General features: G+C 41.4%; 1 protein-coding gene across 1 annotated transcript in view; it reads left to right on the forward strand.

Annotated features, from left to right (window-relative positions):
* Positions 1–19,672, forward strand: part of FRAS1 (Fraser extracellular matrix complex subunit 1) — a gene marked incomplete at its 3' end in the record, with an annotated part of 456,967 nt that overhangs the window by 387,020 nt on the left and 50,275 nt on the right. The window contains exons 48-55 of the mRNA XM_079718352.1: positions 5,486–5,610; positions 5,896–6,036; positions 7,656–7,883; positions 9,939–10,052; positions 11,776–11,926; positions 13,252–13,411; positions 15,480–15,648; positions 18,299–18,545. Coding sequence (XP_079574478.1) covers positions 5,486–5,610; positions 5,896–6,036; positions 7,656–7,883; positions 9,939–10,052; positions 11,776–11,926; positions 13,252–13,411; positions 15,480–15,648; positions 18,299–18,545 — 1,335 coding nt within the window. The remainder of the gene's footprint in view (positions 1–5,485; positions 5,611–5,895; positions 6,037–7,655; positions 7,884–9,938; positions 10,053–11,775; positions 11,927–13,251; positions 13,412–15,479; positions 15,649–18,298; positions 18,546–19,672) is intronic.

The following is a 19,672-nucleotide window of genomic DNA, read 5'->3' on the forward strand; positions in this document are numbered from 1 at the left end:
GCTCTGAATCCCCTCTCCTCGCACACCCCAAAACAATGGTCTCTTGCCTCTTAGGCAGATCCAGACTTTTTTCCGGACTCCTTCCTGGCTAGCTGTGGTGCACTAGCCCCCTTCAGGCTGTGTTCACGCAGCCAACCCCAGTCCTCTCTCTGGGATCTGACCTCCAAAGCCCGAGCCTCAGCTCCCAGCCCCGACCTGCCCCAGCGGGTGAGCAAACAAGCCTCTCAGGCTGGTAAGTGCTGGTAGGCAGCGATCCTCTGTGAGGGAATCTCTCTGCTTTGTCCTCTGCACCCCTGTTGCTGCACTCTCCTCCGTGGCTCTGAAGCTTCCCCCCGCCCATGCCCAACCCCCATCTCCACCAGTGAAGGGGCTTCTAATGTGTGAAAACTTTTCCTCCTTCACAGCTCCCTCCCAGAGGTGCAGGTCCCATCCCTATTCTTTTGTCTCTGTTTTTCCTTTTTCTTTTGCCCTACCTAGGTACGTGGGGAGTTTCTTGCCTTTTGGGAAGCCTGAGGTCTTCTGCCAACGTTCAGTAGGTGTTCTGTAGGAGTTGTTCCACGTGTAGAGGTATTTTTGATGTGTTTGTGGGGAGGAAGTTGATCTCCATGTCTTACTCCTCCACCATCTTGAAGGTCCTCCCTCCCATATCCCTTTTGATCACATCCCAGTGGCAAGGATGTAGCTACACAAAGCTGTGAGGTTGCTGGGAAATCTAGATCCTAACTGGGCATCTAGTCACTTAACTAATAGTCAGCAGTTGTATTTTTAAGTAGGGGATCAGTAATATTGGATTTAGCAATCTCCAGCACACACTCGTTCTCACCTTCAGGAAACATTTATTGAGTAGCTGCTGCAGGAGAAAGCTTAGATTTTGGAAGTGGAAGACATGTAATATGTGCGAGTGTGTTTCAGTAGTTGTGACAGCAACATGTGAGAGGATATTAGGAGCCAAGATGCTGTGAGTCCCACCTAAGAGAGGGCTGAGGGTGAGTTAGGAAGGACTTCCCAGAGGTGATGCTTTAGCAAAGGTATTCTTTGGCTTCCTCTTTATCTCAGCCTCTCAGTATGGTGACACAAACCAAAATAAGCTGCAGTCAGTGTCTTAGTTTGGGTTCTCCCTAGAGCAGAGGTGTATTAGTCTGCTAGGGCCACCATCATAAAGCACTGCAGACTGCGCAGCTTAAACAGCAGAAATCTATTGGGTCACAGATCTAGGGGCTGGAAGTCTGAGATCATGGTGTTGGCAGGGTTGGTTCCTCCTGAGGGAAGGCTTTGTTCCAGACCTCTCTCCTGGGCTTGTAGATACCTGTCTTCATGTTCACATGGCATTCTCCCTCTGTGTGTATGTCTGTGTCAAAATTTCCCCTTTTGTAAGGACATTAGTCGAATTGGATTAGGACCCATCCTAATGACCTCATCTTAACTAATTACATCTGCTATGATCCTATTTCCAAATAAGGTCACATTGTGAGGTACTGAGGGTTAGGTTGTCAACGTATGAATATGGGGGGCATAACTCATTCCACAACAGGAGACTTGGAAGAAAATCTGAAGCAAAGAAGCTGAGAATCTCCCACAGCCTGAGCTTGAGGTGGGAGCAGACAACAGGCGTAGAGCCATCCACAGCTGTGCTGAAAGCCAGGAGGGCCAGGGCGATCTCCTAACATCCCATTAGGAAGGCAGTTTCTTCAAAGATGCTTTTTTCTCAAACCACTTCCCTGACCTGGACTGAACTTTCTCTAATGTGCTAGCCCTCCAGGGGAATTGGAAAAACTGACAGGGTCAATGTGGGTCTCCGTAACACTGCCAGATACACAGTTTAGCCAGCAGGTTGGTGACTGAAAACACTTTGGACAGGATTAAAAGCCTTCAAAGTATTTCAAACAGTAACTACCTGCTGTGACAGCCAGTAGGGACAATATGTTATTAGAAGCACCATCTTGCAGGTGAGTGAACAACTAAAGTCTTCCAATACCCAATTAGCAACAGCTAAAAAAAATTTTTTTAAGTGTACAGAGATTGAAAATCTGTGCTTAATAGGACCTCTTAGATATTAACTGTAGTGGATGAACTAAATTCATTCACCAAATATGTTTTGAGAACCTACTGTGTGCCAGGCACTATTCTAGGTGCACATTGGTGAAGAAACAACAAAATCTTGTCCTCTTGAAGCTTACCTTATAATGCAACTTGTTACCCTCCTGCACTTAATTATGGATATCACTTAAATGATAATATTAAATACCCCACCAAAATCAATATTTCAGACAAGAAAAAGGTTATAGTCAAAAAATTATTCTATGATTCAATTCAAAAAAAGTATAATGGTATTTCAGTGGTAGAACTATGAGTGGCATTGTGATTCTTTACTACTTTTCTGTGTTTTTCACATTTTCTTTAATGGACTTGTATCCCTTTTATATTGAAAAATAAATTAAAGGATAAGGGTGAAATCCAAGAGGCTCCTTGTCTAGCCCAGAAAAGCTAGATAAGTTTTAACAAAAAGTACTCCTAACAGAATAAAATATATATATGTATGTATATATATACATACATATATATATATATGTATGTGTGTATATATGTGTGTGTGTCATTTCAACATGTAATCACGTAAGAAAAAAAAAGTACTCTCAGCAGGCCTAAACTTTGGAGGTGGACAACCTTGAGTTCTAGTCTCAGCACTGCTCTCTTATTAGCTGTGTGACCTCAAATAGGTCACATTTCTTTCCTAATTTTATTAGTATCATAATGTAGAAAAATAATGCCAACCTTGACCTCCCAGAGCTGTTGAGATAAAACAGTCTATGTAAGCAAATCTGAAACAGTGTTCTGCACATGGTAGGTAGTCAATGTTTGCTAGATTGAATTGGGAAAGACCCACTAAGATCAAGGCCAGAGCTCTCATGCACTGCTAGCTGGAATGTAAAATAGTACTACCACTTTGGAAAATAGTTTGGCAGTTTCCTAAAAAGTTAAGCATATACCTTACATATATTCCCACCCTCCCACTCTTAGAGATTTACCCAGGAAGAATGAAAACTTGTGTCCAGACAAAGACTTGTGCATAAGTGATCATAGCAGCCTTATTTATAATAGCTCCAAACTGGAAATAACCTAAATGTCCATGAACAGGTAAATGGCTAAACAATCTATGCTATAACCATCCAATGGAATACTACTTGGCAATGAAAAGGAATGAACTATTAATACATGCTACAATATGAATAACTCAAAAACAATTATGCTAAGTGTAAGAAATGCATAAAATAGTATATACTGTATGATTCTATTTATAAAAAGTTGAGAAAATTCCAACTAATCTATAATGACAAATGACAATTCATTTACTTCTTTGGGATGGGATAGGGCACAAGAAAGGGAAGGATGGAAGGATTACAGAGTGTCAGTTAAAAACTTTTGGGGTAATGGATACGTTCCTATTTTGACTGAGGTGATGGTTTCATGGATGTACCAAAGATAATGGAACTGTACACTTTAAATATGTATAATTTATTATATGTCAATTTACCCTCAATAAAAAATGTTAAAAAATAAAAAGATCAATCCCAGCCCTTCCTTCCCAAGAGGAAGGAAGATCTACCACCTTTCTTTTTTTTTTTTTTTTTCCAGTGCTCAAGGTTTTTATTGGGGGACTGGTTACATGGGCACCCTCTACCTAGTACAAACCAAAATTGTAGAATCCCAGAAGGAAAGCAAGTATTCAGCATAAACCAAATTGTACAAATAATCGAGGCATAGAGAGTCCCTCTTATCAGTTAGAGTGTAGGCATCCTTCATCTAGAACGTACCAAAATTCCATGTTCCTAGACAGAAGCTGAGAGCCCATCTTGCAAGCTGGCATTTCTGATGGCAGCTATAGGCCTCCTAAGTATGTTAACTTTTTTCTGCCCACTTAACTAATGAGTTCTACCACCTTTCTTAATCAGTCTTAGACTCTCATAAGGGGAACAGTGAGTTAGGTGACCAGTTGATTGTGAGAATCCACACACGTATTTCCCCATGAGCTGTGAGAGTGGATTCACAGCAGGGGAATAGGTTTACATTTCTCAGTGCAGCCAGTCTGAAGTTATTAAATTTTTAAAGAACTGTATGGATTTCTGTCCAGAACCACAAGACAAAACTGTAAGATAGGGGTCAGAGGAGCTACATTTTTTGCCTGTCGAGAGCTGATGTAACAAGCACGAACATAAATATAAAATGCCTCATCAAAAAATTAACGCCCTAATATTCAGGAGGCTATTTTATCTGGGTGACAAATTTCAGATGATAAAGAGAGCTGCAAATGTAAACCACGCTAGTTGATGTGTTTTTTTTTTAAGATAAAGCAATAATGTTGATGTCACAGTTAAATGTAAAATAGTCAAAGGAGAATCTCTTTGTTGTTTTACAGAAAAGACTAAATGGTTTTGCCAGGATTAACAGTGACAAATAATAAATCCCAGGAAGCAGCAAATGAATTTCAGGACCAAAGCAAAGGACTAGATTAAATAGAGGACTACTCTAACACCCAGAATCAGAAAGAGAGAATTTGTGCTGAGGGACTAAAGGATATGATTTTGTTTCAGTCTTGGCTGCCACCAGAGGATGGACCCCAGAAGCCCTAAGATAGAAGCAAGAATTCTGGGTTGTTTTGCTAAATATTGTTGGGCATTTGAAAACATAGAGATATTATTCATTAGTGGGATACCTTCGCATTATTTAAAAATCACATCACTTCAGATTTTTTTTTTTTTTTTTACTTTTAGAATGACTGAAAAAAATTAACAAGTTTTCTCTGTAACATGTTATTAAAAGACACTGGTTTTCTAGGTCATTTTAGACTTGAGAAAGAATGATTGCTCAAACCTGAAAGTCATGCAGTAAGCTTTGTTACTTCTAGCCTGGCCAAAGTGGTATATGAGAAGCTAGAATCATAGATCCAAGAGTGAAAGGGACCTTGAAGAATATCCAAGGAAATTATGGGTGCCGGGGATGGCTCACTAATCACAAAAACAAGGCTATGTTTAGCCAAGCCCTATGACTCCAGTGTTTAAACGCTAAGCCATCACACAATATTAAAAATTAGGGCAGGTTTTCAGAAAGGACTACAAGGCTATGGGGGAATATAAAACTTAAGAGCGAGGGGTTTGGAGAATAAGGCAATGGCTCTACCTTTCACAGATTTGACCTGCATACATAAACCCCAAGAGAAAGGAGAATAACATTTATTGAGCACCTGCTGTTACCTTGGCACATAGTAGAAGCCTAGATAATTAAGTTAGCATGTGCTCCCACAGAACATAGGCTGTTGCGGGGAAAAAACACACAAGCAACTCTAACCCAAGTTCTCAGAGGGCAGCACATCAATGCTATAAGAAAACGACAAAGGGCTCTCTCTGGTGAGTGTGCCATTTCCCTCAACCGAGAGGGATGGCTAGCCTCTTGACACCCTTTCTCTGGTTCTGTCGTCTTCTTTTGCTAGGTATCCAGATTAGTTCCTTTACTCAAGCTGACCTCACTTCAGGACGCATTCAGTACATCCACTCCAGTGAGACCGAGAAGCATTCAGATGCCTTCGGTTTTATGCTCTCCGATGGCGTCAACGAGGTGGGTGAGGAACTTGCTTCCCTCCTTGATGGGTATTGATGCAGCGCCATCTTCTTTGACTGGAGGGTGCTGAGCCACCGGTGCTGTGAGAACTTCATTCCCCTCTGCTCTCAGCCCAGGACAGAGGCAAAGAGAACTCTTATCTTGCCAGAGAGAACTCACTTCTGGGTTCCTGATTGGTCAGTCATGCCAGGAATGGTGTGAAAGGGAATGCAGAGAGGGCTTACCTTCTCCCCGGGTGGGTGCTGGGAACAGGTGACCCACCTGCACTTTTCTGCCATGTAGGTGACTCAGACTTTCCACATTACTCTTCGCCCTGTGGATGACTCGCTGCCCGTTGTACAGAACTTGGGGATGCGGGTACAGGAAGGTGTGAGGAAGACCATCACAGAGTTTGAGCTCAAGGCGGTAGATGCAGACACAGAGGTAAGAGTCCTCCCCTGGGTTCTCCGGCCGAATGAGAGGCTGATCTAGTGGCATCTATTGCTTTGTGACAGTGCATCCTGAGGGTAGGGTGGGGTGGTGAGTGTAGTGCAAGCATCCTTGAAGGATTAAAAACCAGAACATACCATGGCCTGCTGGAAAAGAGAAACTAAATACATTTGAAATCAAGTTGTTTTTCAACCCTTTCTGAAACCCTAAATACATTTATTCTTTCCTATGATTACATGCAACAATCATTTTAACATGCTGATTTTTATTATGACCCACAGAAAATTAGGTAGATGACATTTCATATAGTGTTTTTATTACTCCCTATTAGTGAACAAGGAATTCTTTCACCTATACACTTTTACCTCCTTTACTGAGACTAATTATTGCAGTTTGAACATTCTCGAAGAACCAAGCTTACACAGTAAAATAGGGCATGTAGAGACTAAACTCTTCCTCTCCTAATGCTTTCTAATTGAAGTGTCTAACATGCTGATATGAGTTAGCTTCCATCAAGAGTACCACGCACTTATTAATTACTTCTGTATATGCCCTTCCCCGTGCCAGCATGCATTCATTTATTTATTCATTCTTTCAGCAAATATTTCTTACCTGCTAAGTTCCAAGGTCTGCTCTAGATGCTAAAGACAACACTGTGAACAAAACAGGTCAAAGTTCCAGACTTAGGGAGTTTACAACCTTTGGTTAGGGGGGAACAGACAATAAAGAATGAAAGAACATAGAATATCATGTCAGATATGATAAGTGCTAGGAATAAAAATAAAGAGACAAAAGCAATAGAGATTGATGGGTGTGCTGTTTCAAGCAGAGTGATCAGGGAACGCTTCTCTGAGGAGCTGATATTTGAGCAGAGGTAGGAAGAGAAAGAGCAGGCTCTGCAGTTTCCTGGGAGAATCCCTTTCCAGGCAGAGGAATCAGGAGGGCAAAGGCCTTGTAGTCAAGTGTGCTTGGAACATTTGAGTTGCGACACAGCAGCCAAGAGTCTGGACCCCAGTGAACAAACAGGACAGGAGAAGGATGAGGCCAGAGAAGAACCATGGGACCAGGTCACAGAGGGCCTTCTTGGCCCAGGTCAGGCCTCTGTATTTTATTCCAAGTTGGTGGGAAATCATTGGAGAGTCCTGAGCAGGGTTTTCTACCCCTTTATTTTTCCTTCTGCATGTCACCCTGGAAGCAGCCGTTGGAAATGGGAAATTTGCTTCTATTCAGATGCATATGAGATTCTATATATAAGAGTTTTGGAAAAGTGTATGTGGGTTGGGGGGAGGGTGAATGGAAAGGAAATGAGTAATTTTAAAAGGTCTAGTTCTTAATCATCCTAAAGGTTAAAAATTCAGGTTTTCCCTTATAACACTTAATGGGCAAATTTAAATGTCATCTTAAAACAGAAGGCACCAGAATATAAGTTCGATTATAGAAACCAATATAATTTCTCTCCTTAGCTTGATTTTTGGTATCTATAAAGAAAATGCAATCTTTATTTTATAAATGTCTTTAGGTTTGGCTGCCCTTGACCACCTGTGGCCATCACTCACACCTCTGGCTTCTGTTACAGAATTCCCTTCTCCTCTTGCCTTTTGCCTCCTTGACAGGCCGAGTCTGTCACATTCATGATCATGCAGCCCCCACGCCATGGCACCATTGAGCGAACCACCAATGGGCAGCCCTTCCAGCACACCTCCACCTTCACCATGGAGGACATCTATCAGAACCGGGTCCGCTACAGCCACGACGGCAGCAACTCCCTCAAAGACTGGTTCACCTTCACCGTTGCTGACGGGACGAATCCCTTCTTTATTATTGAGGAAGGAGGAAAAGAGGTGAGGGGTGAAGACTATGGAGAGGGAGGCACAGCAAAGCATGCCAGAGGCTGTCTGGAGGCAGAACATGGCCTTTTTAGACCAAGGATAACATTGTTTGAGTTTTGGTTCTGTCACATACTAATTGGGCCTTGGGCAAATTACTTACCTTCTCTAAGCCTCAGCTTTTCATCTGTAAAATGGGCACAGGAATGATCACCAGCTTCAATTAGCCTAAGGATCAACGGAGGTAATCCATATAAAGTGCTTAACACTGTTGGCAAAGAGTGAGTGCTCAAATAAGTGATAGTTATTGTTATTATCACTGCTATTATTTCTCCTCTTCCTTTTCACTCACCCTTTATTCCTTTCATTTTTCTTTCATCTGGTTTTTCAATAATATCACATCGTTCCAAATTGTCTCCTGAGCCAGCCAGAGTTTCTCAATCTCATGAAGAATTACAGTCAAGAGTACGGCTTTTGCATCCAAAAGACACTGATTTAAATTCTACCTCTGTCACTTACTAATTGAGTGTCTTTGTAAGTCATTTAACCTTTCTAAGCCTCAGCTTCCCTGTCTGTAAAATGGGGATGATATCTACCCTCCTTATACACATGGAGCATGTAGCCCAGTACCTTACACAGGAAACATAGGAAACATCTGATAAACTGTGGCTGTAATCATCATCATTGTTCTCATTTTAGGACCAGCTTGTGAAACAGGTGAAGATGATTTTCTTTTGAGGTCATGAAGCTGTTAAGCTTTTCTTCCTTAGGAGAATTGCTTCTTTCTAACATTCAGATATTCAGGAAACTAAGCCCCCTCCCACTACCTTCCCCACCATTTTAACTCATTTTTAGCAGATTTCTTGCAGTATCATAATCCTCCCCTGGGAATAACTGCAACTCTGGAGAAAGGTGGACTCATGGATACCCCTGCATCTCACACAGTTATCTGACTCAGCAGAGGCAGTTTTAGTGAGCATGTTACCACACCCTGCTGTTTATTTCCAGGATAACCAAGGGGTCAACTTCTTAGGCCTGCAGAGTTTTTTCCCTACTTTGATGATGAATGATTCTTTTCCTGACAGAAAGATCCTCTGGCATACTTTAGAAACAAACAGCCTGTGAGAAGATCATTCTCAGTTGGCCAAGGTGTCAGTGGGATGACTCCTGGGATTTCCCTGCCGTTTCAGCACCTGCACTGCATCTCCACCTGGCAGGTCATCACGTTCATTTTCCCTCTCCCAAACCATAACTGCTCCCCAGTTAGTTTGACTTTCAGAAGAGAAAAAAGATTTCGGAATTAATCAGCAAGAGGGTCACCTCCATGATAAACATAAAAGGTCACAGCAGATCTCCAGAGGGACTGTGTCATGTTGAAAATGGAAATTATCTAGAAGGAGGGTTGTAGAAGATTGAAACACCAGCATCTTGCTGTCCTGTATGCCAGCTTGCTGTATCTTCTCAGAAACGGGGGAGGTGCTGGATCAGATTCCCCATGTATGTTGTGAATGTATATGTGTGTATCTGTGTGAGAATGAAGTTATAAACCGAAATTTCTTTGCATTATTCCCACAAACACTTTTATTCTTGATTTCTTCTGCCCCCTTTCCCCATGTAGACAGTTCTCTCTCAAAAAAAAAGGAAAGAAAAACAAAAGGAAATCTTCCCATGAAACATCTTTTCACATCTGGCAGAATCCTACCTGGAGACTTTGACATTAACATTTTAATTATGAAAATCATGAAAATTTTAACAAGTTATTGAAAGGGAAATATTTTGTTTATTGTTTCACCTCAGGGCAGTATTAAACTCAACTAAAGAAGGCATAGGTGTGTGAAAACCAACTTCCATAACAGGTGAAATTTCAGCAAGAGTTCTTATATTGTTTCTACTTTATCCATCAACATTCTCCCTGAAGTCTCATGCCAAGTGGTGATAAGCAATGGAAACTTGCTCAGTTGCCCATTTTGAAGTGTCAACAGATTTCAGGGGTCCCAGCCTTTGTAGGTCCTAGACCTGAAGTATTTCAGATATGTGTGAATGATGAGTTTCCTTTTGCTTTCACCACAGATCATGACAGCAGCACCTCAGCAGTTCTGGGTAGACATCCTCCCAGTAGATGATGGCACCCCTAGAATTGTTACCAACCTGGGGCTCCAGTGGCTGGAGTACGTGGATGGCAAGGTAAGGCCTTTCCACCTGCCGCAGACACACTAACTGACTTGGGCTCGATCCTATTCATGACAATATGAAGAGAACTCCTGTTCAACTCATGTTTATCCCTCCCTAAGTGAGCTGATTTGTTAAGATTGCTGAGCTCCGTGAGTTTGGTTAGAATTATATTACAGTTTAAGATATTCTTACAAAATGACCCCAAAATATAGTAGCTCAAACAAGATAGAAGTCTTTTTTCTCACATAAAGTACAGAAGTGGGGAGGCTAAGGCTCCACACGACCATTCAGAGATGCATATTCCTTCTATTTTATTCTTCTGCCATCACTGGGTTGTTGCTACTGAGAGCATAGCCAGAGCTCTTCAGCTATTCATCAGTATTCCAGCCCATGGGAAGAGGAAAACAGAAAAGTAGAGGGCAAGGAACTTCATTTTAAGCAAGTGGTGCAGAAATTAAACACATCATTGCACTCATATTCTTTTGACAAGAAATTGGCCCTATGGCCCTATCTGTTGCATGGGAGTGTCTAGCTGGGCGGCTAGGTGCTCAGTTAAAAGTTTGTTAACGAGAAGAAGGGAAGGATGGATTTTGAGAAACATCTGGAATATGCCACACATGAGAAGGAAGTGAGTTTTTTTTGTAGGTAAGTATCCTCAGAGGAATTCTAGAAATTTACATTTTTTTCTCCTTTTCCTAACTCTCAGTTTGGTCATTTTAAGACATGTCATAATTCTCACCTGGTAACCTGTCAAGCATTAAATCCCCATCCCCACCCAAGCACACACAGTTCTTCAGTTCAGATTGGAAAGACTTTTGTGTGTGGTATTCCCTCTAGGATGTGGATTTTCTCATCTCCATGTTGCAGGTTTGTTGGTTGTATATGTAGCAGTGAGGCTATAGCTTTCCACTGAACTCATTGGGAATTTTTAAATATATGAAACGAAATTAGTACAGATTCCACTTATGCCCTGTTTGATATTTTTCTCAATACTCAGAACCATCCTGTTCTCTTCTTGGCACTCTCCAATTGGTCTTCTACCTTCAACTCTTACCCTACTGCCATGACTCTTATCAAAGTTACCAAAGACGAAATCACCAATTTCACCAAATCCAAAGGTCACTTACATGCCCTTATTTTCCTAGGCCTAGTAACATTTAATACTGTTGACCACCCCTTTTTTCCTCTCAAACCTTTGCTCTCACTAAATATTTGTTGGGTGAATAAATGAGTGAATCAAAATTGAGCCAGTATATTTGGGCAATATTGGGATATCATATATTTATCTTACTCAATTTCAAGCATTGTAATCAACTTCTATAAAGTATAAAGTGGCCACCTTCCCTGTATTGTATCATTCTTTCAAAGTTCCAACCTTCTTTCAAGGCCACACTCAAATCCCACCACCTCAAAGCCCCCTTTCCATAATCCAGATGGATTTCCGTAGTCTCTCCTCCCCAAAAGTGTGTAGCACTCTTTTCATATATCCCATTACAGCTCTTGCCATAGTTACCTTGCTCATAAGCCTTTCTTTCCCAATAAAGTGTGAACATCAAGGGCAGAGGCTGGGATGGTTTCTGTCCTCATAACCTCTCTATCATAATCCCGACAAAGTTTACCAGGCAATAAATGCACTTAGTAAATCATTGTTGAGCTGAATTACATCTGAGTCAGAGGGTCTTGTTCCTGCTTTATTCCCATCTCAGGAATTAAATGTAATGGGTTTCTATTCCAGGCAACCAACTTGATCACCAAGAAGGAACTGTTGACCATGGACCCAGACACAGAAGACCTGCAGCTTGTCTACGAGATAACCACAGGCCCTGAGCATGGCCACATGGAGAATAAGCTGCAGCCTGGAAGAGCTGCTGCTACTTTCACACAGGGTGGGCACTCTTAGAGCTGAGAAGTGGGAGAGGTCTATTCTGACACCACTCTCCTTATTTCCCTGATCTTTCTCACAACTACTACCAGCTACTTAGCCCCAAGTAACCTATTTACAAACAAACAGATCTTTTAGTGTCTAACCAACCAACTTTGGAATTTTACTTCTCCTGATTTTTTTTTTCCTGTTATTCTGAATTAATGGCAAAAAAAAAAAAGGAAGAAAGAAAAATTTTATCTTTACCAGGCTTCCTCAGCTCCCAAATTGCTTTAGGTTTGGCCAAGTTTTCTGGAAAGGATCACGTGATACTCCTGGGTTTTCTTTCAAAACAGAAATAACCACCAGACTTTATGAAAGATCTGTGACCCTTTGTGGTTTACTTTTTATCTCTAACCGTTATAGATTTTTTTTAAGTCTTCAGCAAAGAAAAAAAATCAACATGGGTAGATTGCTCAACAGAAATAGTTTCCTGTTTGGAATCACATCAAGCAGACCATTTTGTATTTTAGTTGCTTATAAGCTTTTCACGGTCTTCTAGACTTCTTTTTTTTTTTTCGGTACGTGGGCCTCTCACTGTTGTGGCCTCTCCCGTTGCGGAGCACAGGCTCCAGACGCGCAGGCTCAGTGGCCACGGCTCACGGGCCCAGCTGCTCTGCGGCATGTGGGATCTTCCCGGACTGGGGCACGAACCTGTGTCCCCAGCATCGGCAGGCAGACTCCCAACCACTGCACCACCAGGGAAGCCCTTCTAGACTTCTTTTGAGGATGCACCTGATTAGGATCAGTCGTTGTACAACTGCATCTTACAATTTATGTGCCATATTTCCTTTTTCTCCCTGTCCTCAATCTTTTGTTCTCTCCTAGCCACATTTTATCTGTGCCTTGTGTGTGGGCTGTTTTAATCCAACTCCAGCTTTTCTTAGTAGTACATACCTTCCAAAGAACCTTTATTTTGAAAGAAGTAGGGGTGGGTATGAGCATATATGCACAGCAGATGAGCTCAAAGACTTCTCTGTTGGCTCTAAGATTTGCCTTTCACATTCCATAGACATTTATTAAAGTGCTTTTTTGCCAAGACCCTGGGATTCTCATTTTACAACAGAATAAGGGTACTTCTATACATAAAGATGGGTCTTTTGTTACACAGGATCTTATTTTAAAATCTGGCAGAAACATTTATTTTTAACAATACTTACTATCCCTTTTTGTTCTTGGGACAATAAGTTTTGTCTATAACCCATTAGAAGAATAAACTGGGTGTGTCAGTAGGAATCTGTGAGGCTGTCTGTACATCCCCGGGTTAATTCAGTGTCTTTTTTCTCACAGAGGATGTGAACCTGGGGTTGATTCGTTATGTGTTGCATGAGGAGAAGATCCATGAGATGATGGATAGTTTTCAGTTTCTGGTGAGAGACAGTAAACCCAATGTGGTCAGCGACAATATCTTCCATATCCAGTGGTCCCTCATCAGCTTTAAATATACCAGGTACAAGAGTGATTGGTGTTCATTCTTGAGAAATGAATCAGGAAAGCAGAGGAAGTAAGGATGAAGCACCTTGTGGGTCAGCTCTAATCATCTGATGATGATGGTGGGGTGATAACAAGAATAAAAATCATAGTTACACCAAATATTTCTTGAATATTGTATGTACCAGGCACTGTAACAGGTACTTGACGTATGTCATGTTGTTTAATACTTGCAGTTATGAGATGAGTACTATTGTTGCCTCCACAGCAACAGAGACAGAAATAGGTTAAGTAACTTATCCGAAATCACATAACTAATAAGCAGTAAAACCAGGATTTAAGTCCAGTGATCTTAACCCTTGTGCTTCACTTCTTCTCCTGAAAGTATTTGTCCTTCTGTCTTCAAGTTTAAAAGATAATCCAGTAGAACTGATAGGGAAAACAATAAGCATTCAGAAAAATAATCACTGGCCCACAGTAACAAAGTCTTTGCCTTCTGTCTACATTCTCCCTGTTCTCAAGCTCCCATTCTCCCCCTAGCTCTTTTGGTGTTCACAGAATCACATATCTTTAGGGAAGAATTCATAGCTTAATATAGACAGCTCTTCAAGATGATGTTGTAGTCTGCTGGGGAGTTAAGAGGCAAACAGAGAGTCAGTCACCAATTGGTAAAGCAAGGTGCTGATTGTATAGATTAGATTATAACAAGGATTATAATTTTTGTGGGGGAAATAATTCTTTAAATCTACATTTGAGACTCACTATTCTAAGAAACCAACCTCATGATAATTTAAATGAAAATTGGAACTTGGGAGGAAAACATGCAAACTTGATTTTAAGTGCCCCAGATGTAGGCTATTCTACTATTACACACACTTGGAGAATTAGTGTATGTATGTATGTGTGTGTGTGTGTGTATATATATATATATATATATATATATATATATATATATATATATATATATATACACATACATATATAAAACACTTTGCTGTTATTTACCTCTTACTTGTAACTCCTTCAAAATTAAATACACCGAATAAAACTGATGATGTTTTCTGGACAACCCTCTAATGCTTAATGGACTAAATAATACGGAGGGTCCCCAAGCTGGCAATGAAGACTAACCTCTCAGAGGCACTTTGCCTGCAAGCCTCACAGCAGTAAGACCCAAGCCAAAGTCCAATGGCCATACTCAGTGATGAAAAACAAAACCCAGCTCAGGCCTCACTTGCTTGTGGCTTTTTTCAATAATTATAATAATAAGTTATTTCTCACAGTTCTAGAGGCTAAGAATTCCAAGATTGGGATGCCGGCAGATTCAGTGTCCAGTGAGGGCCTGCTTCCTGATCCATAGAGAGTTGAGTTCTTGCTGTAACCTCACATGACAGAAGGAAGATGGAGCTCTCTTTTATAAGGGCACTAATCCCATTCATGAGGGCTCCACCCTAATGACATAATCACCCTCCAAAGGCCCCATCTCTAATATTGTCACAGATGGGATTAGGGTTTCAACATATGAATTTGGAGGGGGACACTTTCAGCCTATAGTACCTTGTCACTCCCCCATTGTCATAAAGCTCCATTTGCCTAGACACCTTTCTTACCTTGGCCCAGTTCTCATTTTCTTACCTCTGGCGCTGCCCTGACTCCTTTAAACACTTCCTGGAGATCTGGCCCAGTCACTCCCCACTTGAACCAAGTCATTAATTGGCTTCCAAGCAGCTTTCTGCCGCAGGAACTCACTGACCTATTCTAATTACTCTACCACATTTGGGAGAAAGTATTTCTTTGTGTTCTGAAATATGGAGTGCATGGCTCTTATGTGCTGACCATCTTTCAACTCTCTCTGAAAATGGGGCACATATCATTCTGCATCCACAGCTTCCTTGGTCACCTGGTTCTGTGACTGTCCCAGGTGAATGCATTCCCTCAACTTACAACCTGACTTCTTAAAGGGACCAAACTGCCTCTTCTTGGAACTGTCTGACACCAGTAACCAACCAGAAGAGACAGGTATTAAGCATGTAGATCCTTCACAGCCCTTTCAGAATTTCAGAGATTGCCTTTTTGTGTGCTTCCAGCTACAATGTCAGTGAGAAAGCGGGGTCAGTCAGCATCACGGTGCAGAGGACTGGGAACCTAAACCAGTATGCCATTGTCCTGTGTCGCACAGAGCAAGGCACCGCCAGCTCCAGCTCCAGGGTCAGCTCCCGGCCTGGACAGCAGGACTACGTGGAGTATGCCGGCCAGGTAGGTGGGTGTGGGGGGCCTCTGACTCCTGAATTGCCAGTGGGCTGCAGCCAGGGCTGAGACGTGGCTGTCAGCAACTGTGGCACGTCTCCACTTCTTTACGCCAACTCCCTGCCCATCAGCACCCTTCCTCAAGTCACTGTTCTACGTTGCCTTCCCACAGTGCTTTCTTCTTCACAGTCTGTCTAATCTCCACTGCAGTTTTAACTGCTGTCCAGCTTCTCAGTCTTTACATTTTGCTTCATGATCAAGAAAAGTCTCCAAGGCACCATGTTGTACACTCAGCCTTTGGTATCCTAACCCTTCCTCTCTACCGCCCTTTACCTGAAGGGTAGGGAGACTAGTTGGGGAGCTCTTGGAATAGGATCCATGAGAGATGATGGGAGCCTATACACATTATATATAAATTAGATAATCAACAAGGACCTACTGTATAGCACAAGGAACTATAATCAATATTTTGTAATAACCTATAAGGGAAAGGAGTCTGAAAAAATAGATATATATGTACATATAACTGAATCACTTTGCTGTACACCTGAAACTAACACAACGTTGTAAATCAACTATCCTTCAGTAAAAAAATAAATAAATAAAGTGAAGGTGGAGACAAGTGGGTGGATTCAACAGACCAGTAAGAATTGACAAGATTCAGCAGTGGATTAGATAGTGAGACAGAAGGGAGAGATGAATGATGATGTCCCTAGCTGGGAGGGGACACCAAAGAGGAACAGGTCTGGTGAGGGGGTGATCTTGACTCTGCTTTGGACATGTTGAGTGTGAGTTGCCTTAGAGACAATAAGTTGACAGCTTTATGGGTTGATAGGAGAGTGCAGAGAGGAGTTCTGGGGTAGACACAGACACACACACACACACACACACACACACGTTTGCACATCTCTATGTTACAGCAGTGGTAATTAGCACCTACTGTATAAATAGTAAACTCCTTTAGGGCAGGATGCCCTGTATGTGTCAGATTTAAGTATTGCCCAATACCTGGTACTTATTAGGTATTTATTAAATGTTTTTTCAAAGTAGTTTCATTATTCTTAGGGCATCATAAATCTCTGTAAAGAGGAGTGGACTCTCTCTTTGAGGCATTTCAGCTGGACTAAGCTAAGGCCTCATGTCAAATGTATTTTTTTAAACTTTTATTGAAATGTAGTTGATTTACAATGCTGTGTTAGTTTCAGGTGTACAGCAAAGTGATATATATATATATATATATATATACACATATATATATTCTTTTTCAGATTGAGTATTGAGTAGAGTTATAAGATATATACATAAGATATATATATAAGAAGATATAAAGTATAGTTCCCTGTGCTATACTGTAGGTCCTTGTTGGTTATCTATTTTATATATAGTAGCGTGTATACTTTAATCCCAAACTCCTAATTTATGTAAAGTTTAAATGAGGAATTGGAATAGATCAGATAAGCTAAGGAGTCTTTTCGCAAAATAATAAAAAAGAGCACATACTTGTGGTTTTTAGGGAGAGACAAAAGGCAGTGTGTTCTAGACCTAAATAGAGACCTATGAGTGTTTCATTTAGTTGGGAGCATTTTAAAATGTGGAGCGTAATAAAACTTAATTTGATTAGTTGATTAGATGTGGAATAGTAATTTTCTGTTGATGAAAATTACATGTTTTTCAGATTTGTGTGGCCCTAGAGGTTTAGGACTAATTTGTACACGTTTTAGCTATCTCAGTTACACAAAGTGCAGTCCAGGTCCATTGCCTGTCCACTCAGTTTTAGACTGATCCATAGCCCTGGTTCCATTTGAAGGTTTTATCCTCATATTTTTTTGAAGACAAAGTAAAACCAGAATAAATCCATATAAGTTCACAATTGTATGAATATAAATTAATTTCTCTATTTTTTACCAGGCTAAATTAATTCACATTATGAATCTAGCACATCTTAATGGCAAAAGATTTAATGGTAAAGTTAAAATTCAATCTGGCTTGTTCACAATGTAACTTTCTCTGAATTCAAACTCCGTTATTCAGTACACTGAGATTCTATGTCAATTTTGACTATATAAGTAATATGGTGATGATAATAAATAATACCTTGTATTTGTTCCATGCTTTAAGATATACTGAGTGCCTTCATTATACGTTGTCTCATCTAGTCCCGCCAGTAAGTATGTGAAATAGGTATATTATTGTTATTTAGCCGATGAGGAATCTGATGTTTGTAAAGTTTCATAGCCTAGCCTAGCTTGGAAGTAACAGAACCAGGACTTGAGGCCAGAACTGCACACTCCAGGTTCAAAGATCTTTCCAGTTAAACTTGCCACAAATAGAAGGGGAACTGAGTAATCAAATGACTCTTGCTATCCCAAGTGAGTTAATAAAGCAGAATACGAAGAGTTATCTATATGTTTTTCTACTGTCACCACATGGTGGGAGACATCTTTGCCCTCCATGTCCCTATACGGTAAATCAGCCCCAGCGTACGGAGGAAGAATGGGAAGAGGTGATACAGCAGGAAGTAGGGGCTAGAAGAACCAGCTATTTCATTCAGTGCTTTGCCCACTGGACTTGGGTCCTCTCTTCCTGTGATGCTCTTGGGGAGTGTGGGGCAAGGAAATCTGAGGCACAGCTTAACTCCTTGTTGTTTCCTTTACGACAGGTGCAATTTGATGAGCGAGAGGACACCAAGTCCTGCACCGTCGTCATCAACGATGACGACGTGTTTGAGAACATCGAGAGTTTCACTGTGGAGCTCAGCATGCCAGCATATGCCCTACTGGGGGAGTTCACCCAGGCGAAGGTCATTATCAATGACACTGAGGACGAGCCCACATTAGGGTTTGATAAGAAGACCTACCGGGTCAACGAGAGCGCTGGCTTTCTATTTGCACCTATTGAAAGAAAAGGTCTGTTGGTGCCAAAGGTGACAAGGAGCTATAATAATAGCTAACATTTATTGAGTCTCTTTTATGTGCCACGTGCTCAGGTTCCATATTAACTCATACATGGAAGTACTTCATGTGTATTAACTCATTTAAATCTCCAGAAATCCTAATAACTCTCCTACCTACAGTGAGTACTATCAGAAGGCTTCTCATCTCAGTTCAAGTTGTTAGTGCTCCCATTTATTCTTTTTTTTTTTTTTTTTTTTGTGGTACGCGGGCCTCTCACTGTTGTGGCCTCTCCCGTTGTGGAGCACAGGCTCCGGACACGCAGGCTCAGCGGCCATGGCTCACGGGCCCAGCCACTCCACGGCATGTGGGATCTTCCCTGACCGGGGCACAAACGCGTGTCCCCTGCATCAGCGGGCGGACTCCCAACCACTGCGCCACCAGGGAAGCCCCCATTTATTCTTAAATGGGACCAAAAGACTAGTTATATTTGGCTTTGCAAATGACTCATGAACCTGGGATTGTTAATCAATCACCCAATCCATAAACATTTAGTAGCCTCGGTCAAGGAGGGTAGTTACAATTTGTAAGAACTGGCTTCCTCTCTTAGTTCTTGGAAGACAGAAAATGTGTTTAAAGATTTTCCTACGTGAGTGTCCCACGTAGAGCTCAGATGAGAAATAAACTGTGTGTGAGAAATAAAGGGCAATTCTGCGGTGGGGGGGGAATCAAAACAAAGATTGTATGGATTTATGATTGTGCAATACTGAGACTTTAAAACACATGGAAATTAAATCCCCATTCAAAGCCACAACATGACTGTAAGTGATGACATCGGGTATTTTGTTGCATCTGCTGACTGCATGTTAGTGTGACAGACACTGCAGAGAGCACCAACCCTTGGCAATGCCCCTCGGATTACAGGCAAGCCCTGTTGATTGCTCTGGGCCAGCCAGCCAAGCCCAAACAGGCTGTCACCCAGGGAAGTGGCAACACTAATAAGTAAAGTCATTTGTTCAGGGAGGTGGGGTTTATTTTGTTTTGTCTTCTTCTTTTTAAACAAGCTTATTTCTCCCTGGGAATTAAAGTGCAGAAGTTTATTCAGAAAGGCAGTGAACTGTGCTCATAGCACTACCTTCAGG

Source organism: Hyperoodon ampullatus (genome assembly GCF_949752795.1).
Source record: "Hyperoodon ampullatus genome assembly, chromosome: 1".
Lineage (NCBI taxonomy): Eukaryota > Metazoa > Chordata > Mammalia > Artiodactyla > Ziphiidae > Hyperoodon > Hyperoodon ampullatus.